Genomic DNA, 18,846 nt, shown 5'->3' with positions numbered 1-18,846 from the left:
GGAGATTCATTTCAGAAGCTAATTCCTCATCCAAATTAACATGCTTGCATAGACATTTATGATAAGCACTATAAACAGGAAATATTATTGTGCGGAAGGGAACTACAGCACCAAAATTCTTTTACAGCTCTAACATTGCTTATCCACAAGACACAAGTCACCTCAGATTTCAGGTGGTCTACAACAAAAATTAACTCCTGAATTTCATTCAGGCATCACACCAGTGTGTGTGACTTTTCAGTGTAAACCTTACCAACACTTGGGGAACTTGGAGGTTTCCAAATAGCGGAACATTATAAGTCAAGAGTAAGGGCTCAAAGATAAACCAAAGCCAGAACTACTCCTTTGCATTTCAAATTCCTGACTTCAAACACAGACTTCAATTCAGCTCTGAAATAGATATCAAAACATTAACTGTAAGGAACATCATCATACCTGAATTTGGATTTCATCTGACAGTTCTCTTGCCATGTTGTAAAACTGGTTGGCTGCAGGATCAAGGACCTTCACAACAACTTTCAGGCCTGTTCTTCCCTTTACTCTGCCATAAACATCCATTGCAAAGTTATATCTTGCAGGAAGCTGAAAAGAAGCCTTGGACAGGAGAAAGTGATTAAAATTTTACTCATGGAAAGAGTTGACATTGATACAGAGGAAAGACCACACCCAATGCTGACAATGGCTCTTTGATTTTGAGTCAATGGAAGCAACAATATTTTCTCAATTCTCATTATATGACAGTTTCCTTTTCCCAAGATACGCATACGTGCAAGTACACATACACATGATTTACCTCACTGTGTCTTGTCTTGATATCCAGAGTATCCCTCTTCGTGACAGACCAGTGGAAAGTTAACCCCGGTACTGCATTGCCAAATGAAAAAGGAGTCTGACTACTGGTGATGCCCATTACATAAACCGGCATCTGGAAACAGAGAAACCAACTTACTTAGCTAATTCTAGGATGGTAACCAAACCTGCACAGAGCAAACATAACTAAACTTAAATTTCATTGGCCGAGAGATGGTATTTCTTATGAGGAAAACAATTTGGCTGCTGTATATGTTGCAAGGATGTATCACGTAGAAGACTCAAATAACCACCAACCTGTAAAACGTAAATTTTGATTTATTCTCATTTGCTACATGCTCTACAAAAAACAAGTACCAGTTTTCCATGAGAAAAGATAAGTTCAATAATTCATTTGTCCCATTTATAGCATCAAATCACTTCATCTTGGTTAAATCATACACTCTTATGTTTTCTACATCTTTGTGTAGATGACCTCCTTGATTAACTCTGCTCTGGACATCAACCTTCCAACTCTCCAAATTAAGACAACGTAACATATAAACACAAAACAGGGATTTTCAACTTTTTATTTTTAATCTTCAAAGCAATTCATTCACCTAGGAGCAAGGAGCTAGAATCACTAATAGGGGAAAGAGAGACTTTTAAAAAAATAGACCTATTAAAAGATAACTTGAACAGTATCTGTTGCTCTGGATACAGCAGACACACTGTAGATTTTTAACATATAAAGGAAGAAAGTCTCCACTGCAAATAGAATGAAGATGAGAGAACCCTTCTCCATATTAAATGATGCTTCTTCAGCAGGGCCTGAATTTGTGAAAAATCAGTCTGGTGCACAAGGTAAACTTGTCCTGATTTCTGTTTTAGCATGTTCAGCTCTGGAGCTTCTCCACTGACAGCACATTCATTCCTGCAGCAGCAGCGGTACCCCTCAGAGCAGGCAACCACTCTGAGAGCTGGAGTGGTATTACCAGATGACCTAATCAGAATGGTCACACCTTGCAGGTCAAAATTTTAAGGCAATAAAAGCTAATCACAAATCAACTAACCTGTGTACCAGTTTTCATTCGTGTAATTGGTGCACGAATTCTAACAGCTGTCAGCTGTACTACTTCAACGTCCACTTTGTCCTAAAAAGGAGGAAGGGAAGCACTTGTCAAATGAGAGCTAGATTTCACTTTCAGGATCTATTCGCTATTTTGCCATTATCTAATGACTATTGCCATGTGATTTGCATGAGACATCACAGAAAATACAGATGGACATAATTCAGTAGGACTATAAAAAACTACAAAAGCATTAACTTTGTAAATTGATAAGCATTTAAAAATGTCATGTAAATTTAAAAAAAAGCTCTGCTCAAAATTTCGGATGACATGAATGATGGAGCTGAGAGGTGACAGACAGCAAGGGACTAGATCATAGGGGTCCCTAGGAGAAGAGGGATTAATAATCCCAGAAGGTAAAGGAAGACATTGAGAGAATTAGAAGGAAGTGAGACTGGTAAGCAGCAAATGGGACAATCAAGAATATAATGATGATATATGTGATACACTGATGTCTCTCTCCTCTTCGCGTATCCTGATGTTCCCGATAGATTTTATTCCTACTGTATGCTGGGGAGGAAAGGTCAGACCTGGACCTCACTGGGCAGTAGATTTAGCTTTCAAGTTCATTCTGCTTCTGCCACAGCATCAGGGCAGACTGCTGCCCCTGCGTTACAAAGCACAGACATATATATATATATATTTCTTTTTTCAATTACTTTGTCTCCTCTTGGCCTGTGGTGACATCTTTCAAGCAGCAGAGCTTTGTGGTGTGCAGCAGCTGTCCTGCCTTGACCTCAAACGAAGAGCCACAAGATTTAACCCAAGTTCTATTGTTCTTAGTCTTATGTAAGTCCCAGGGACTTGCACTCCCTTACAGGCCTGCTCAGCAGCTCCCCTACTAGCTCAGCTAGGAGGAAGTTATACGGACAAAGATTCTGATGGAATAGCAGGGATTCACTGCTTGAGCTTCATAGATGGATTCAGACCACAGCACAGAATGATAGCTCTCTATACAGCCTGCCTATAGCTTAAGAGACAATGTGTTTCTTAGGCAACAGTTACCTTCTGACTTCTACTGACACAGGACACTGCTGAACTGTAAGGCGATGCAGGCAAGGACAACCTGCTGTTTTAGAAAGGCTTCTTTAGATGGGCTTTTCTAGATTTACTAATTAATTCTAAAGATATCAGACCATTCATAAAGTCTCCCTGAGTTATGAGTAGAACTTTGTTTTAAGGTACACCAAGATTTAGCTATTGGTTGAAATTATCACCTGTGTCAGCACATGCCTAAGTTCACAGGCCAGGGAGTAAGAAACACTGATTTTTCATCTCCTTAAGGAAACCAAGAATCAAGTGCACAAGATAACATTACTAATGCAAAAAGCCTATTTGTCCATTTTGAGCCAAACCCGTAAGTTAGAGAGAGCTGATACAAACAGTATCACAAAACATTACCTGAGACACCACGACAAGCTTCCCTGTCTCTGCATCAACAGCTTGCACCACTCCTGTTACTGTTCCATTCCCGATTGCCACTCCTCTGACAAGTCCGGTGCTGTTCACTGATGCAATCTTCTCATCGCTGATGGAGAAAATTATGTTGGATTGAGGTTGAGGGCCTCCTTCTGAAGTGATCTATAATTAATAGCACACAGAACAACTAAAATTAACCCATCAGATATTTGTTCTGGTTAATGTTACAGGGTACACCCCTTTCCCTGCTCAGCACCACAATGCCTTCAGTAAGAAAAGGCTGTCTGAACCTTCCCAGGGCATCTCGGAGCTTATTTCTCCTGCACACTGGTCCTTGCCTGATGTCGGGCTGGGAAATACGTGAGCTAAGCACAGAAGTGGACTGTGCGCTTCATAGAAGGCGACAGGCTGATGCTACATCCAGCCCAGAAAGTTTAAGAAAAGTTTACCTCACTTTCTCTTCACCATGGCATTTTGCTCTGTTCTGTGTTTGTTTGTAGAACTAGCCCACTATGCTTAATTTCATGGAGGTGACAGATTTATCAATGCTGTGCTGGTATTTAACACTGAAAAATCTGACACTCCCTTGACACAGATAAATACAAAACCTTTGATCCAGCAATACAGTAAAACACAACGTGGCTCAAGAATGAAACTATTCTTGTTAGGAGGAGTATTCAGTGTGAATGCAGCTAAATTGCCAAGTTCAATATCTACTCCTGAAAAATAAGTTATACACATTTATTTTACAATAGAAATTACAAAAGAAAGAAAATATGTAAGAAGATGCCATACCTGAATCATAGCCCCAATAATTAGGGTCACTTTCCTTGGCAGTAGTCTAAATGGGGGAAAGACCTAAAAAAAGGAATATGAATACTTGTATTCATGCAATTTCAATCAGGTAAATTATGTCACAAAACAGTACATACAAGTGTAAAACTGGGTCTTCACTTGCTTAATTACAGTCAATTGAGCGTGCAGAGACTTAACTCGTCATTTGCAGCTAAAAGCCATTATGAAATTGGAAACAGCCTAGCATCTGGGTAACTTCTGGACAGAAAAAGCAAACATCATTCTGGCAAAATAATTACTATACTATAAATTAACTGTAATATACTGTTCCTGTGCTATCATAACATAGATTTATTTTTTTTTATTCATGTATTTGATCTGAAATTATTTACTTCAATCTGTTGTGGAGCAGAGTTGATTCTTTGTCCTCTTTTGTCAGCAACAGTTGCCATAAGACTAGTCTGACCAATGGCCATCCCATGCACTAGAAAAGCAGCAGTATGGTCATCAAGAGCTTCACTGAGCGGGCTGTAGCAAAGAAACACATTAAAATAGAGAAGTTCATTGAATAAATTACATGAATTACAAATGCAAAGGACTTACTTAGTGCATAGCAGGATGACTGACTACGTCTTAAGCAAAATTAAGGTAAATAGAACATTTCTACATGTAACATCATGAAATGGCTCTTTGTAGCCTGGTTTTATCTTAAAATGAAATACCTGAAATGAAAATGAAACAAGGGCATTAGCTGGTACAGACCAAAACTCTTCCAGGGAGCCCGCTAACAATTTGACCAGTATGGACAATAGTGGCACAAGCCTTGATTACATTCCTTGACACTGTTTAATGGAGTGGGACAGATAAAGCCAAGCAGTACTGCATGGTGTACGCAAATACACGCACACACACTTTCCCATACAAAGCAGAATGATTTTTACCGATTGCCTCAAAACTAAAAATCAACAGCCCACAAAACATTTTTTCTGTGATTTTAATCCTCGCATTTAGAGCGTGGAAAATAAGGAGCTTCAAGGCAATACGATGATTTAGCCTACTTGTTTCTAAGTGGTTCAGTAACAGACAGAATGAGTTTGATAACATCAGATATGTCTCCACAGAGTTCTTTACCTGACATTATTTGCCAAGTCACTGCTTTCAAGATGCATAAGGCTCCACGAAGTATTACAGCATATTAATACAGTCTTATTCATTCATCAGTCAACAAGATTTAGACTGTTAGCTTAGGCAATTTTCCAAACAAATAACCATTTTTGACCATTTAACAGTTAATTTTAACTTTACAAAAACAAAATAAATAAAAACTCAGTCATTGTATACTGCCATGCCTCCAAGACCATACCTTCACTCATTTTTTGCTTATTCTGCCTATAAACATATTTGCAGATGAATAAAAAATCCATTAACTTACACAAGTGAAACAATCTGAGATGCTGCCCTTAGTTTTAGATCCATGACAGCAAAGTATTTCGCCAGAAAAGGTTTCTTAGAGTCATCCAGAACTCTGACATAAGCTTTAACTGTTTTTCCAATCTCCACCTGAAACACAGTCACATCCAGTCATTTTTCATTTAAACTTTTCTTATTTATTAGCATAAACGTTTTCATTTTATTTTGTATTACACTTTTAGTAGAGTATTAGAGATAAAGCCCCAAGGTTAGATTAGCACTGATTTTAAAGAACAACCCCTGCCAGCTATGGTTAGCGTCAAAATAAATAAATGAATTCAGGTCTTCCAGTTGGCAAGGGCATAATTAAAACATTCAGAAATATCAACACTTAGTATAAGACGCACCCAAGCTGGCAAGTAAAACGAGTTGGACATTTTTTTGTTCATTTTTAAAACATGACGTATAGAAAATGACCTTGGGGCAAAACCTACTCCTAAAAGAATAGCTCTCATGCACTTTAAACAACAGGAGATGTAAATTAGTGTGTTCATATAAATTATGAATTAACAGTGCTGTGTAATTGCAAAAGTTGAGATCGCTGCCACACAGAACACGAAGTGACACTTCATACTCCGAAAGACTTATGAACTAAAAGGATAAATTTGGGAGGGTGAAACAGAAACACAGGGAGATCAAACTGTTTCTCTAAGGTCACGCAGCTGCAGCACAGGGCCCTAACTACTACATCGGAGCATCTTGTACACGTCTCATCTTTATCTTCATGATCAGCACAAGGCATCAGGGCAATCTGGATCAGCTAATAAGGCTGGTTTCAAAGCCACTAACCTTGTCAACAACTCGGACATACAGTTCCTGTATATCAGATACATAAATTTCAGCTTTAGCTGGTGCAGGGAAAGCCAAACACAAGTCATGAATCATTACAGTCACTGATCCTGGAAGCAGAGGATGCACCTGCAATGCCAAAAGAAAATTCTATTATAGCACTTCTTATTTTCATTTGTCTGTCATTCGTAGGATAAAATTTGTATCACTTTCAGGGCAGACGCAGTTGGATGCAGCACTCTCTAAGCCTTAGACACAGATAATTCTTCCACCAAAGTAAAAGTAAAGCTGTAAAATACACGTAAAATGTATCATACTATTGAGCTAGTGGAAACGGCCTCTGGGCAGCAACTGAATTAACGTATCTTAATCTAGAAGCAGCCTGGCATCCTGTTATTCTCCTTCTGCCATCAGAAGGACAAAAAACCCACAACAAATCATTCAGAGCAATGAAACTTTTCTTAGTGGAGTGAAAAACAAAACGATAAGGAAAAAAAATCAAGGACAAACACTATGCTTATAAAGCACTGGTATTGCTTCCCACAAGATTCATACTTTACCGTTAATGCTTTTAATCCGAATGAATAGCCAAAATCTTGTGGTAGATCTTCCCAAGTAAGAGGACGATGACAAATCAGGTATTTCTTTGACAAGTGTTATTATTATTTTATTGATTTTTTTATACAAAGAAAGTACATGTCACTCTTCTCAGAATACAGCGAGAATCAAACAATGAAGAAAGAGACCTCTGCTCACACGTACAAGCCCTCAGAACTAGGCACCAATCCCAAAGTCATCTCCACACACTTTCCCAAGGCCATGCATCCACACCTTGCTCACATCATCTTTGCAGTTCTCTTGCAATTCGCCTGACCTTGCCACACACCTCAGGGACAATCCCAACTATTCTCTTCACCTTCACAGGTATCTTCACTTGGGCCAGAGACACCACAGATGTTTGGTGTCCTACTCTATGTGCTTATCTGGCTTATGAAGATGAACTCTGAAACAAGGGGTGATGGACAGCCAGGCCTGCCTGTTCAAAGGAATTTAGTATAATTCACAGCATTACTTGGCAGCACTACAGGAGTTAGCTGTAGAGCAGTGGGAAGAGCTGACATTTTGTTCTTTGAGGGCATCACTCTTCCCTCAAAATAGAAAGGAATATAAAGTTTTATTAAATGTCAGCTTTCAGAACAGCAGCAGTTCCCAAAGCGGGTGGCTAATAAAGGTGCTGGGGGCATATATTAACAGACAGCCATGGAAAGCAGAGAAAGGGATGTGGCCAGGAGGAGGCAGCCAGCACGACCACGGGGAAGATGATGTAATAGAGCTCAGTTTGGGCTGGGAGAGCAGAGAAAAGCAGCAGAGGGCCGAAAGGGAAAGCAGGGCTACTACAAAAATTGTTCCTGTCCCAGCTACCTCTTCTGTTCTCATCTCCTATTAGGTGTGCAGTGGCTCCCCAGTATACAGTGTATTTCACTGTTTGACACTATTCATTCTTTCCCCATGTTACCACCCACATACAGAAAAGCTGCTGCGTCAAAAAGAGGGCAAGAGGTATAGAATTTATCCTTGGCAGCCCCAGTAAAAAGCCTGAGAACCAACTGCTCTAGATAACTATTCTGAGAAAATGAATTCAAGTTTACTGTCAAACCATCCTATATCAACTTGGCTGGCACATCAGACTGGAACTTGCCGATTTTCAACACAGACCATTCTGCTGGCTTCCATAGAAAGAAAAATCCATAGGCGATACTGGGATTTAACTCAAACACAACATGCAGGACTAAAACTTTTAAAATGTGGGGGTTTTCGGGTTTTTTTTCAAAATGGTTTTTAGATGTGTTAAAAAGTGGTGTTTTCTCTCCTTTAGTCTGACAGGTAGTTAAATCTCTTTTCGTACTTCACAAAGCCTATCTTGCTGGCATTGTTCCACTATTTAAGTTCACTGCTCTATTCTGAAATTATCTTGTATACATCAGTTAAAGCAATGCTAAACCCCCGAGTGAGATCTGACTGAAAAAACTAGTAAGAGTCAAAACAGTGTGCAATGTACAAAAATAAGCTCAACTCTTATTTTTTCCCCACCTCTGTGCCTAGCTGACTCTGTTGGAAAAATATTCCCACCTTACACTTTCAACAGTTAGAGACAATCAAAATGTTTCACCAATACTTTTCATAGTCTCAACAATGAAAAAATCTTTTATCATCATTTTTTTCACAACTTTATCAACATTATTTATTACAAGATAAATCTGTAAATTATAAATTTGTAAAGGCTCTTCAAAACAACTTGTGTCATTTCCAATTCTTGTCTAATGAAAGCTACAACGCAAATACATATTTTTATTGTCATTCACTGTAGAATGCATCTCATAGCCTGCGCCTGGATGAAGTCAAGCATAACTGTAGTTTAGTTGCATCTTCTAGTGGAGAAGTGCATTAAAAACTTAATATGGAGATCATAAATCAACTCTTTTAATAGATATTTATTCACAAAATCAGACTGAAATATTGTGATAGCAAAATGTACTGACATAGCACTGGAAGAAGAATTTGAAGGTTTCAGAAGTACTGGCCTACAACAAATGTTCCATTATTATTACAGAAACCAATTACTCTTTGTGTTAACACTTCTGAATAATTCTGTCACATTATTTTTCATTTTGTGTTTATGAAATCAGGAACACTTTACTGCAATATTGTAATGGGTAAAGAACAACTTGGTACTGGCTTTTATCTTGTACAGAGTATACGTATGCATCACAACTGTAGTGAAACAATTTCCTGTACCTGAAACTGTACCTGAAATTGCTAGTGCAAAGATCCCCTGCCTGAAGCTTGACTGTAACAGGCCAACACATCCAAGCTGCAGTTATTGCCTCTCTATCCACGTGTACGGGAAAATGACCAATAGTGATGAAACTGCAGAACGATATTCAGATCGCCAAAAAGACATAAAACAACAAAATACTTCACTCACCAAAGCAATACCTTGAGATTCCTCATGAGCAACTCTTACAACGTTTGCAACACTGGTATTAATGAAAAAATATCCAGAACCTTCTTTGATGAACAGTTCTGCCTGCAAAACCAAAAAGCATCCAAAATTAGATTGTATCTTTCTAGTACATTGCTAAAACTGGTATCCTTTACACATATCATATAATTTTTGATGTTTTCCTCCCTGCAGTTAGAAAGTGGCAGAATAATTCCTTACCTGTATGTCAGGGTGATTGTAAATAGAGACATCGGTAGGGCTCACTTTTACATCTTCCACTAGTATCAGTTCAATAGTGGCAGACACTGGTAGAAGAGGTTCATACTGAAAGAAACAATTCTAGCTGTTAGAGCAAACACTAAGAGTCAGAAAACACTGCAAGTCTCTTGCATATGCAAGGAAGGATGCTTAAAGCAGATGAACAAAGAGCCAGAGCTGGAGAAGTTTAGGTTAATAGAACGTCCACAAGATCTAGCATCTGGCTCAGCTACTAGCTCTCTTCTACAGGTAAGGTCATATACAGGACATGCTGTTGTATTCTGCATCTCTGACCAAGACAAAGAACAAAGGCCTACGCATTAAAGATGTGGCGGGATCAGTTAACCAAGTCTGACATACACAGATAGGATATTAACTCAGAGACATGTTATACGTTCATCCAAAATGACAAAGTGTAGAGACAGAATTTTTTCTTCTACTTCAAGCTCATCTTTTTTAGGATTCTTCCTAGCAGGCCATCAAAAGAAATTCTTCCTTAAATATAAGTACATAAACACCGGACCAGATGCAAGTTTAATCATTCAATCATAATAACATTAGCTTAGAAGGGAAAATGTTTTTTAGAGGAAGTTAGTATTATGTACCCATTTCACCTAATTAGTAGAATTGTTTCCTTGATGTAGAAAGGATGTTGTCTTTCCCTAATGACATAATAGGATGCTCCACTTAAACATGGAACAACGATCAAGACATCTTAATACATCAACTATTAGATTTTTATTTGCATTTTTGTCTGTAAGAAAGAAATATAAGTACGGACAGGTTTGAAAGCAGAATATAGCAGTCCATTTCTAATGTATTTGAAAAAAGCAGACAAATTACCTAATTTAAAGAAACAACACATGACCCTATGTAAATGTAGCAGAACTGGTATCTACAACTACTCTTCAACTATCAAAAAGATTCCTCCCAAACTTAAACACAAAGGCTAGAACTTAAGAGATCTCTGGTGCCATTTTACATGTATGTATCCCACATTGAAATACAATAGATTACTCTGAACTCGAGGTAAAGTTTAGAGAATTCACTTTTCTAATTATCTCTAGATGTAAAAAAGAATATTGAATATTGTTTTAATAAAGCAGAGCACAGTGAATTACAAAATGATTGCAGAACACCAAGTGTTCTTATTACAACTCAAATTTTTTTAAGAGAAAAAAAGACACAGAATCAAATTTCTTAGATGGCAAAGTAACTGTGTCTGTAAGCTAGTAATTTTGACTAAGTTATAGTGGAAATGCATCTACACTATGCTTCCCAGTGAGAGCAGACTGGAAACCTCACTGAAAAGACAAGAACCAACTGGCAATACAGATCATCTTCCAAAGTAATCTACCATCCAGATGCCAAACCTTGGACATACTGACAGAAATATGGGCCATAGGATATTTCACATTACTAGTGCCCATCTGTTACCTGCTTTGAATTAAAAATACCGTAACCTCTAGCTCCATATTTTACTCTTTGTCTCAACTCTATTTTCATGGTACATGATTCAAAACCGCATATAGTCAAAACCCACTTGAAATCTTGCTTAACAAAATTAAACAGAATTTCAATTTAGTGAAGCAGGATATTTTAAGAGTTAGTTACTACGCACGTCAGGTTGTTCCATAGGCTGAAACCTACCTTTATATTCAGTTAAAAAAAAAAAAGGTGACACAAACAGAAAATTGCCATCTGTTTACATCTCCCTTCTTTGTTCATCATCACTACTTTTTGCTGTTGCTCTCCCCTATGTTGAGTATCTAGACACTGAAGTATTTCAGGGAGTGGCTAATGACTTGTAAAATTAGAGCCTAGGCTTATGGCTGGCATTGTATAGAAGAGTAGTCTCTCCCTTCTGTAAGATCAATGTGAGACCAAAAAAAAAAGTATTAGTCAGAGCGCAGGTTACATATGGTCCATATGAGGGTATCAGCCAGCTTTTGCTTTGCTCATGCAGAACCTTCCTACCCAGTTTTGCAGTGGGAATAATACATTTGCTTTCCCCAGTGACAGCTGCACTGAGCACATGGTTGCTTTAGTGAAGGACAAGCAGCAGAGATTCACCAATTCATTAAAAAACTTAAATCAAAACAAAACCAACTGAAACAATTCTTTGCAATCCCCTTGCCCAGATAGTTAAAAAAAAAGGAATTGGATATATTTGATATGGATAGCAGCACGTAGGGCAGAGGAAAGCAGGAAAAGCCATGGACATTATAAAAACATCGTGGTATGAATCTGTCTTCAGAATCAGATATGGAACTGCCTTATTTTTACATTACTATGCACTGAGGAAACAAATACATAGGAACACTATACATGAAGCGTCATAGGAAAAGGGCAACAAAAAACCAGAGTTCTGAGTACCGGTATTTTTACTTTAGCTGCCTTGAGATGGGATTGCTGGTATCCTGTTGCAGTTGCAGAGATGGCAGTTGTTCCAGACTCATGATGAACTAGAACAGTTTGCAAGCCTAGAATCAAACAAAAAGTCAAATAAATCTGATTATGGGGAAGAAAAAGATTAAATGTACACCGCTAATCTCTTCCATTATCATTTTAAACAGACAAGGATTTTCTCTCTCAAGACAGGTTCTAGGCATTGGGTTTGGTTCTTTTTTTTGTCCTTTTTTTTCTTTCCCTTTTTTTTTTTTTTAAATAGCACACACTTAAAATGCATGTTGAGGATAAGCTGAAATATGACTGTAGATTACAATAATTTCTTTAGTCAAGCTCAGACATTACCAAATAGATTTAATCCTGACCTTCTTCAAATAACAAAATGCTCATTTAAACTAATTCATACCATGCATTTTCTTTTGACCGCTTCCATCTTCTTTCAAAGTCAGCTCCATTGGCATATCAGGCTCAATATTAGCTAAGGACATTTTTGTTGATTCCCAGATAACACTAAGAGAACTGAAGTTATCAAATTTGCTGCCCTGTTGGTCATATGCAGCCAAATCCAATACTGGATTGCGGTAATTTGAAACAGGAACCTGAAAAAGAATGAATACTTTGAACTGAACAGGTGCAAGAGGATTTTTTTAATCATTAAAAGAAAAAAAAAATGCTGAGTTCCATGAGATTTATTATAACATTCATCACATGAGTAATGTTCATTAAAATGAGCCATCAATGCAAAGTCATTAAGCTGTACTTCAACTGCAAGGGTTTTCTTGGGGGGTGGGAGGGTGGGGGGTTTTTTAGCCAGTGAATTACCTTTAAAAATAAATAAATTAAAAAAAAAATCATCAAACCACACAGCTCAACTTTGTCGTCTTTGGAATTCAAACAAATAATGAAAAATACTGCTATTTGTCAGAAGACATAGCTCAAAATTCTAGCGTTCATCTTCTGAAATGTATTAGCAATAGCAGTGTACTGATGTTGTCCAAGTGACACATAACAGAGCCAGAAAAACAGGTGAACTCTGAAGTGACTTACAATATACAAAACTCTCCTCATCCTGTTACTACATAGAAGTTACTTAAAATGATTCATCACCTCAATACACATTGCAGTTTTATGAAAGTAGGATGACTTTTATATTTGCCTGGTAATACTAACACGACAAAACACAGAGTTTACTCAGCAGACAACATGTGACGGCACTCATTAGGGTATAGAAGAAAGTTCTTCATACTTGATAATCTACACATATGCACTGTCCATTTATTGTGACTGAGATTTGCAAAGCTGAATACATCTGATGTCACTCAACAATATTCACTGTATATGCTTACATAGGTATACTCACATCAGCAGTGTTTGTGCCTTTACTAATAAGACACACACAAACGTACACTTGTGTAATAATGCGTGTATGGTAAAATATGTCTCTGTATACTCAATGGAATAGTTAGATTAGAATGAAGTGGTATAGGGAAAAAGTACTTTCCTTAGAAACAGCTGCTGGAAGCGTTTTCCCCTTCCCTCCTTTGTTTTTGTTTTTGTTTTTTTCTTTAATAAAAAAGAAGTTTATCTCAAAACAAGTCAGAAAGGCTTCCTCACAGTGATGCTTTTGTGAGAAGCCACAATCCAAATGCTTTTACATATACTCCTATTTTCTGGTAGATCCCTTTATAAACCTGTTTGAAAGATCACTGTAGGAAACTCCCATTCAGACTGCTCTATGCAGAAGCAGACAGTGTTACCAGCGTGGCCCGCAACATAGAGTTACCGCTATTCTTGCAGCGAGTCAGATGCTTTATTTCGTATGTGGAGGTCCAAACGCTGATTTTTAAGTTATAAGAACACATTCTTCTCCTGTCACTCCTCAGGCTTACCACTTGCTTGTTTTGTTGCAGCAAAGGGCAGGAGAGATCAAGCTGAGGACTTCCATAAACAGGAGTCAAAGTGAGTCGTGAAGGGACAGCACAGATGAACTTCACAATAGCAGGCTCAACCGCTGGAAAAGGGTTGGTGATTGTGGGGTTGTTTCCAACTGCTAAGGCAATAACCTGTGCAATTATGTAAACAGGCAAGTGAGGAGAGAGAAAAAGACTACTGAGTTCAGGCATATTCTATTTCACACATCTCAGTTACACTCTGATGTCAGAATGAACAAGCAAAAATACGATTCTTGGGGATTTACAGCACCATTAAGACACAGGATGAGGTAAAAGGAGGTGCATATTTCAAGAACAGTTCTATACCATTACCAAAGTACTATTCCTGGGAACTTTTCCTAGGTATTCATGCTTATTACTATCAAACTTGAGTCAAGCAACAAATCTTTTGTAACTTAAAAAGCTAACAGGCAGGTGTTTTTCTTGCAGAGTGAGAATAGAAAAGTATTTCTAGCCACTTCAGTGTGTTTAAAAACATCTTATGTTTTATTTTACATTCCTTTTTTAGCTCTTAACAAAACAAAGTGGATGTAAACACAGAGGCGGCTATCCCAGCAGGCTGAGGTAGCTCTGGTTACCTGCCTTATCCACCCATGCAGATGAGATCTGTTCTGGACAACGCTGAGGACAGACAGCCAACGCATGCACAGTCATAGTCAACAAAAAATGTTTGTTCCTTTCTGAATTTGTGCTCATAGAAATAGCTACACTTTGTACAGTGTCCACTGAGGAAACGAGTTAAACAATTTGGCAGCCACACCAAAATGCTTAGGCCTTGCAGAATTACAGGAGAAAAACATTAAATCAAAGGTAAATGCTTTATGAACTGGCCAGGGTGAGTAAAGCGGGATAAATCAGTTCTGTGTGTTAGAGAAAACAAGACCAGGTGGACAATGGCTACGGCCACTACCACAAAGACTGCACAAATATCAGAGCAGTAAATTCATATGGTTGTCATTTGTTTGAATAAACAGAATCACACTGGAAGGTAACTTGGTTAAGAGGACCAGGTCAGACGTAAGAGTCAGTTTACTGCAATAACCTTCTGCTATGATCCTATTCATGCAAACTGAGGCTGCACTTATTAGGATCTGTTTAACACATTCTACAACATAAGGTTTCTGTGACTTGGCTTTATACTGCAATAAACCCATCATAAACCACTTCATGATATAATGTTATGAAATGCTCACTCTAAAACCTGTACCAGCATCACAATGCATAAACTATGTACTTATCCAAGCTCTTTACTGGCTTATTACAGAAACTACTAGTTATATAAAAGGTATATGGTATCATAAACCTGTCTGAGGCCTGTTCTCAACTGCCTTAGCTCAGTGTTTGACGGAGGACAATACAAATACCTTCCGGCACTTACTTGCTCTCCCAGGCTTTTGCAAGATACTCTAACCCAATGCTGGATGTTATTTCGTGATGTAGGAGGTCCAAATAAAGACAGACCAACACTTTCTGCATCCTCAGCGGTGATGTTCCTGAAGAACTTTGAAGGTTCTTGTACCCATGGTCTAGGTCCTCCTTCAAATAACATATCTTTAGAGGAACCCAAAGTCACTAAAGCAACAGATGGAGGATCAATAGTCTGTAACGAACGACAGTTACAAATTGATGATTCTATTTACACGTAGCTTGGTTGCACTTCGCAAAAGAAAGTTCCTTCTTAATGGAAGAGCTATATTTACTATTTTGATAAGTCTATGATTTTTCCCCATACAGTGGTTTGTAAGCATGGTTGTTTTAGAACGTGTTGAGTTGCACCAAAATTATCAGCATCACCTACAAGTATTCTGGCCAGTCGGGTTATATTCACTGGAACCCACGGATTCAAAGAAAAGTTTTAACTACATTGTAATTACATCTCTTTCATGAAGAGTTACAGCAAGAGAAAGACCCCAAATATATTCTTCTGAGCCCATTTAGAGAGAAAGTATTCTAGTACATTTTTTAAAATAGGTAGTACTTTAAATGAATGAAATTTTACCCTTCAAAAATCCTTTCACTTGACAGTGCTCTCTCCAGCACAGTTCTGAGCATGTAATTATTCTCCTACACAAGTTTTACTTCAAATCTCTACAATAAGTTGCACGTTGATGTGCATCAGTGTAACAGCCTGTGCTGTTTATTATCACAGAACTTAACCTGACATTTTAGCACACAATAAGCATTTGTAGCTTGTGTTCCATAACATCATATGACTCAGGAGTTTAGTAAGAAAGAAACAGCAGCTAACATAAAGGATGGTTCAATTCTTTACAGGTGCATTTTGGTAGGAAGAGAAAGAAGGCATGGGAAGCACCGGCATAGATGTTCCTCTTTCCTCCCATTCACTCCCTGGTTGTATTTGTAATATAAAGGTAAAAACCCATTGTGAAACTATGAGATTTAGTCTCGAGTGTCTGCCTGCCTTTTGATTCCTGTTTATCTTTCTTCCACTTTTTATGTTATAATTTTTATTTTTTAAATAGATATCTGACAGAAAAATGCCAGTGCCCTCCATTTCTGGGCATTATAAGTATTTCATTGTACAGAAAGGAGGGAAAAGAATGTGGAAATCACTGTTCTACACTTACATACATATGAAAAATTCCTTAATTAAAGGGATAATGCCCCTCTCTCCCATGTGCTGCCAAAACCAGAAAAGTTTACACACTCTGCTCAGGATCCCTCAGCATCTTCAAAGAATTATACTCAACTATTTAAGATCTCTGACAGAAAAGCACATTTAAAAAATAAAATCATCATTACAGTCTCAGATTTGTACGATTTGCACAAACTTTGTTCCAGATTTGGGGTAAAAAGCTATGGTGAAATGTATTATCGACTTCAGCTTTACAGATTCAGCGCTAGATCTCTGAAGATGAGGGTAACATAAGCATACTGTTTCATATTTCCACATATTGACCCTGTACTCAGGTTCTTTCTTCCTGTTTTCTTTAGTGAACTGTCCAACAGTGAAATTATGTTTCTCCCATTTGTAGGGAAAAAGCATAAATTTTCACTGCCGTACAGGCAAGTCAGCATTGCCTTCTTGCAAAAATCAGTTTATATACTGTGAAAGCAGAAATCGTAAGCTAGGTCTACTTTTATTTGCCATTATGGACACGGAATTGTGACTGTCCCCTTCTTACCTTATTAAGCCAATTTTTAATCAAGTAAAATGGACAGTCAAGAAACGAACGATTTGAGTCTCACATAATTTTCAACCCATCTAGAGTTTGCTGAAAAGTAATTTACTAATTCAGGTGTGCTGTGCAAAACAAGATACACATCCTCATTCGCATGAGGGTTGACTCCTATTACTGTCCTGCGTATTTCTTCAGATGACAGCAATTGTGACTCTTTTTGCCAGAAGTCTGAAAAACGGGCAAGGATTATCAAATTCACTTTCCACTTCAGCAGTTGCAACAATCTGTTAGCTCGCTATCACACTAGTCACTCCTCCATAGCTGGCTTGTAATGTCCATGTAGGAAACTCCATTTTATATATACTCCACGGAGAAAGGGTTAAAAAAATCATTCCCCAAAACAGTCCATAATTTTTTTTCCTGTGAATCAACCACCCACCTCATTTTTTTTGAACATACTCATTACATAATGACGAACAGCAAGTTGATATTTAAAGGCATTTTAAGTGATGGATTGCTTTAGGAACAGTGAACACAGACTTACTTTTAATGGTAGATAAGCAGCAATGGTGATGCTAGCACTGAGGTGGACATGACCATGGGTGTAACTGACAACAAGTGCTGTGTATCCTTGAGTTTCAGCTTTCACTCTGACTCCACTACAAAAATCGGCAGTTGGCTTAAGCCTTCCTGTCAGATAAATTAAAAATAAATAAATACGTATCTGGAGAGAAATGCCCAGGCATTTTAATGCAAGTTCAACATGGCTTTTCTCAACAAAAGCATTTCCACCAGAAGTAAGTAGAGATGTGTTCTCCAACCAAATGGGTAAAAATGTTCACTACTGTCTTTGATCTCAAACCCAACACTTACTGAAGTATCCATGTCTCACAAACTTCTTTATTTTCACACTGCCCTAAACAGGACATGAGTCTTTACTCTGGCACAAACTAATATAATTTCTGTCTCTTACTGAATATTTTCATCTTGCTGTTCTAAAATGAAACTGGCTTGTAATTAAGCACAAATAATTCACAGTGCTTAGACAAGCTTTCCCGCACAGAACAACTTGAACTGTAGGCAATATATCTTTTCTCTAGCTGAAGGTAAGGTATTCTAATGAAATTTCTCTGCTTACTCAGAGGACATTTTGGGGTTTGGGAGGGGTCTATTTTTTTCTTTTTTTAAAACAAACAGCACAACAGCATACTACATAGTGACACTTAAAATAGCTGCCTCTCAGGCAAACAGATGGTACAATGCAGACTGGTTTTACTGGCTCAGGAGCACAGGGAAGAGCTTCTATACAAGAGACACTTGGAAAAAAAAAATCAATGGTACATCTGAATAACATGCTAAATTCAGTAGATACAGGAATAAGCATGTTGCTCAATGTCCATTTAGCCCAGCAACATTAATGGCAATCTTTGAAAATAACATGCATACTCCATACTCTCAATAAACCTGACAAGAGGCATTTCTTAAAGCAATGAGCTTAACAATGACAGAGCTTTGGCAAAATTTAAGCAGCTGATTGTCTTAGTTCCTTGTGAGCAAGCAACGAACAGGGTCTTTACAGAAGAGAAAGTACTGCTGGACAATTCAAGCAAAGCAGTTATTCATCTTAGTGTTCTTGTAAGTCTTCTAATGCTACCTCAAAACACAACATATGTGGACCCCTCTTATGA

The 18,846-nt window shown here is 37.9% G+C and overlaps 1 protein-coding gene across 1 annotated transcript in view; it reads right to left on the bottom strand.

The window, feature by feature from the left end:
• Positions 1–18,846, bottom strand: part of NUP210 (nucleoporin 210) — a 69,091-nt gene that overhangs the window by 19,628 nt on the left and 30,617 nt on the right. Inside the window, exons 14-28 of the mRNA XM_059823207.1 lie at positions 17,703–17,848; positions 15,394–15,615; positions 13,953–14,126; positions 12,470–12,662; positions 12,031–12,137; positions 9,616–9,720; positions 9,379–9,480; positions 6,393–6,521; positions 5,566–5,693; positions 4,526–4,661; positions 4,134–4,196; positions 3,321–3,500; positions 1,863–1,943; positions 794–925; positions 436–594 (exon numbers count right to left, since the gene is read on the bottom strand). Coding sequence (XP_059679190.1) covers positions 436–594; positions 794–925; positions 1,863–1,943; positions 3,321–3,500; positions 4,134–4,196; positions 4,526–4,661; positions 5,566–5,693; positions 6,393–6,521; positions 9,379–9,480; positions 9,616–9,720; positions 12,031–12,137; positions 12,470–12,662; positions 13,953–14,126; positions 15,394–15,615; positions 17,703–17,848 — 2,057 coding nt within the window. The remainder of the gene's footprint in view (positions 1–435; positions 595–793; positions 926–1,862; positions 1,944–3,320; positions 3,501–4,133; positions 4,197–4,525; positions 4,662–5,565; positions 5,694–6,392; positions 6,522–9,378; positions 9,481–9,615; positions 9,721–12,030; positions 12,138–12,469; positions 12,663–13,952; positions 14,127–15,393; positions 15,616–17,702; positions 17,849–18,846) is intronic.

Source organism: Gavia stellata, chromosome 12 (genome assembly GCF_030936135.1).
Source record: "Gavia stellata isolate bGavSte3 chromosome 12, bGavSte3.hap2, whole genome shotgun sequence".
Taxonomy (NCBI): Eukaryota; Metazoa; Chordata; class Aves; order Gaviiformes; family Gaviidae; genus Gavia; species Gavia stellata.
This window is presented reverse-complemented; position numbering and strand designations above follow the sequence as displayed.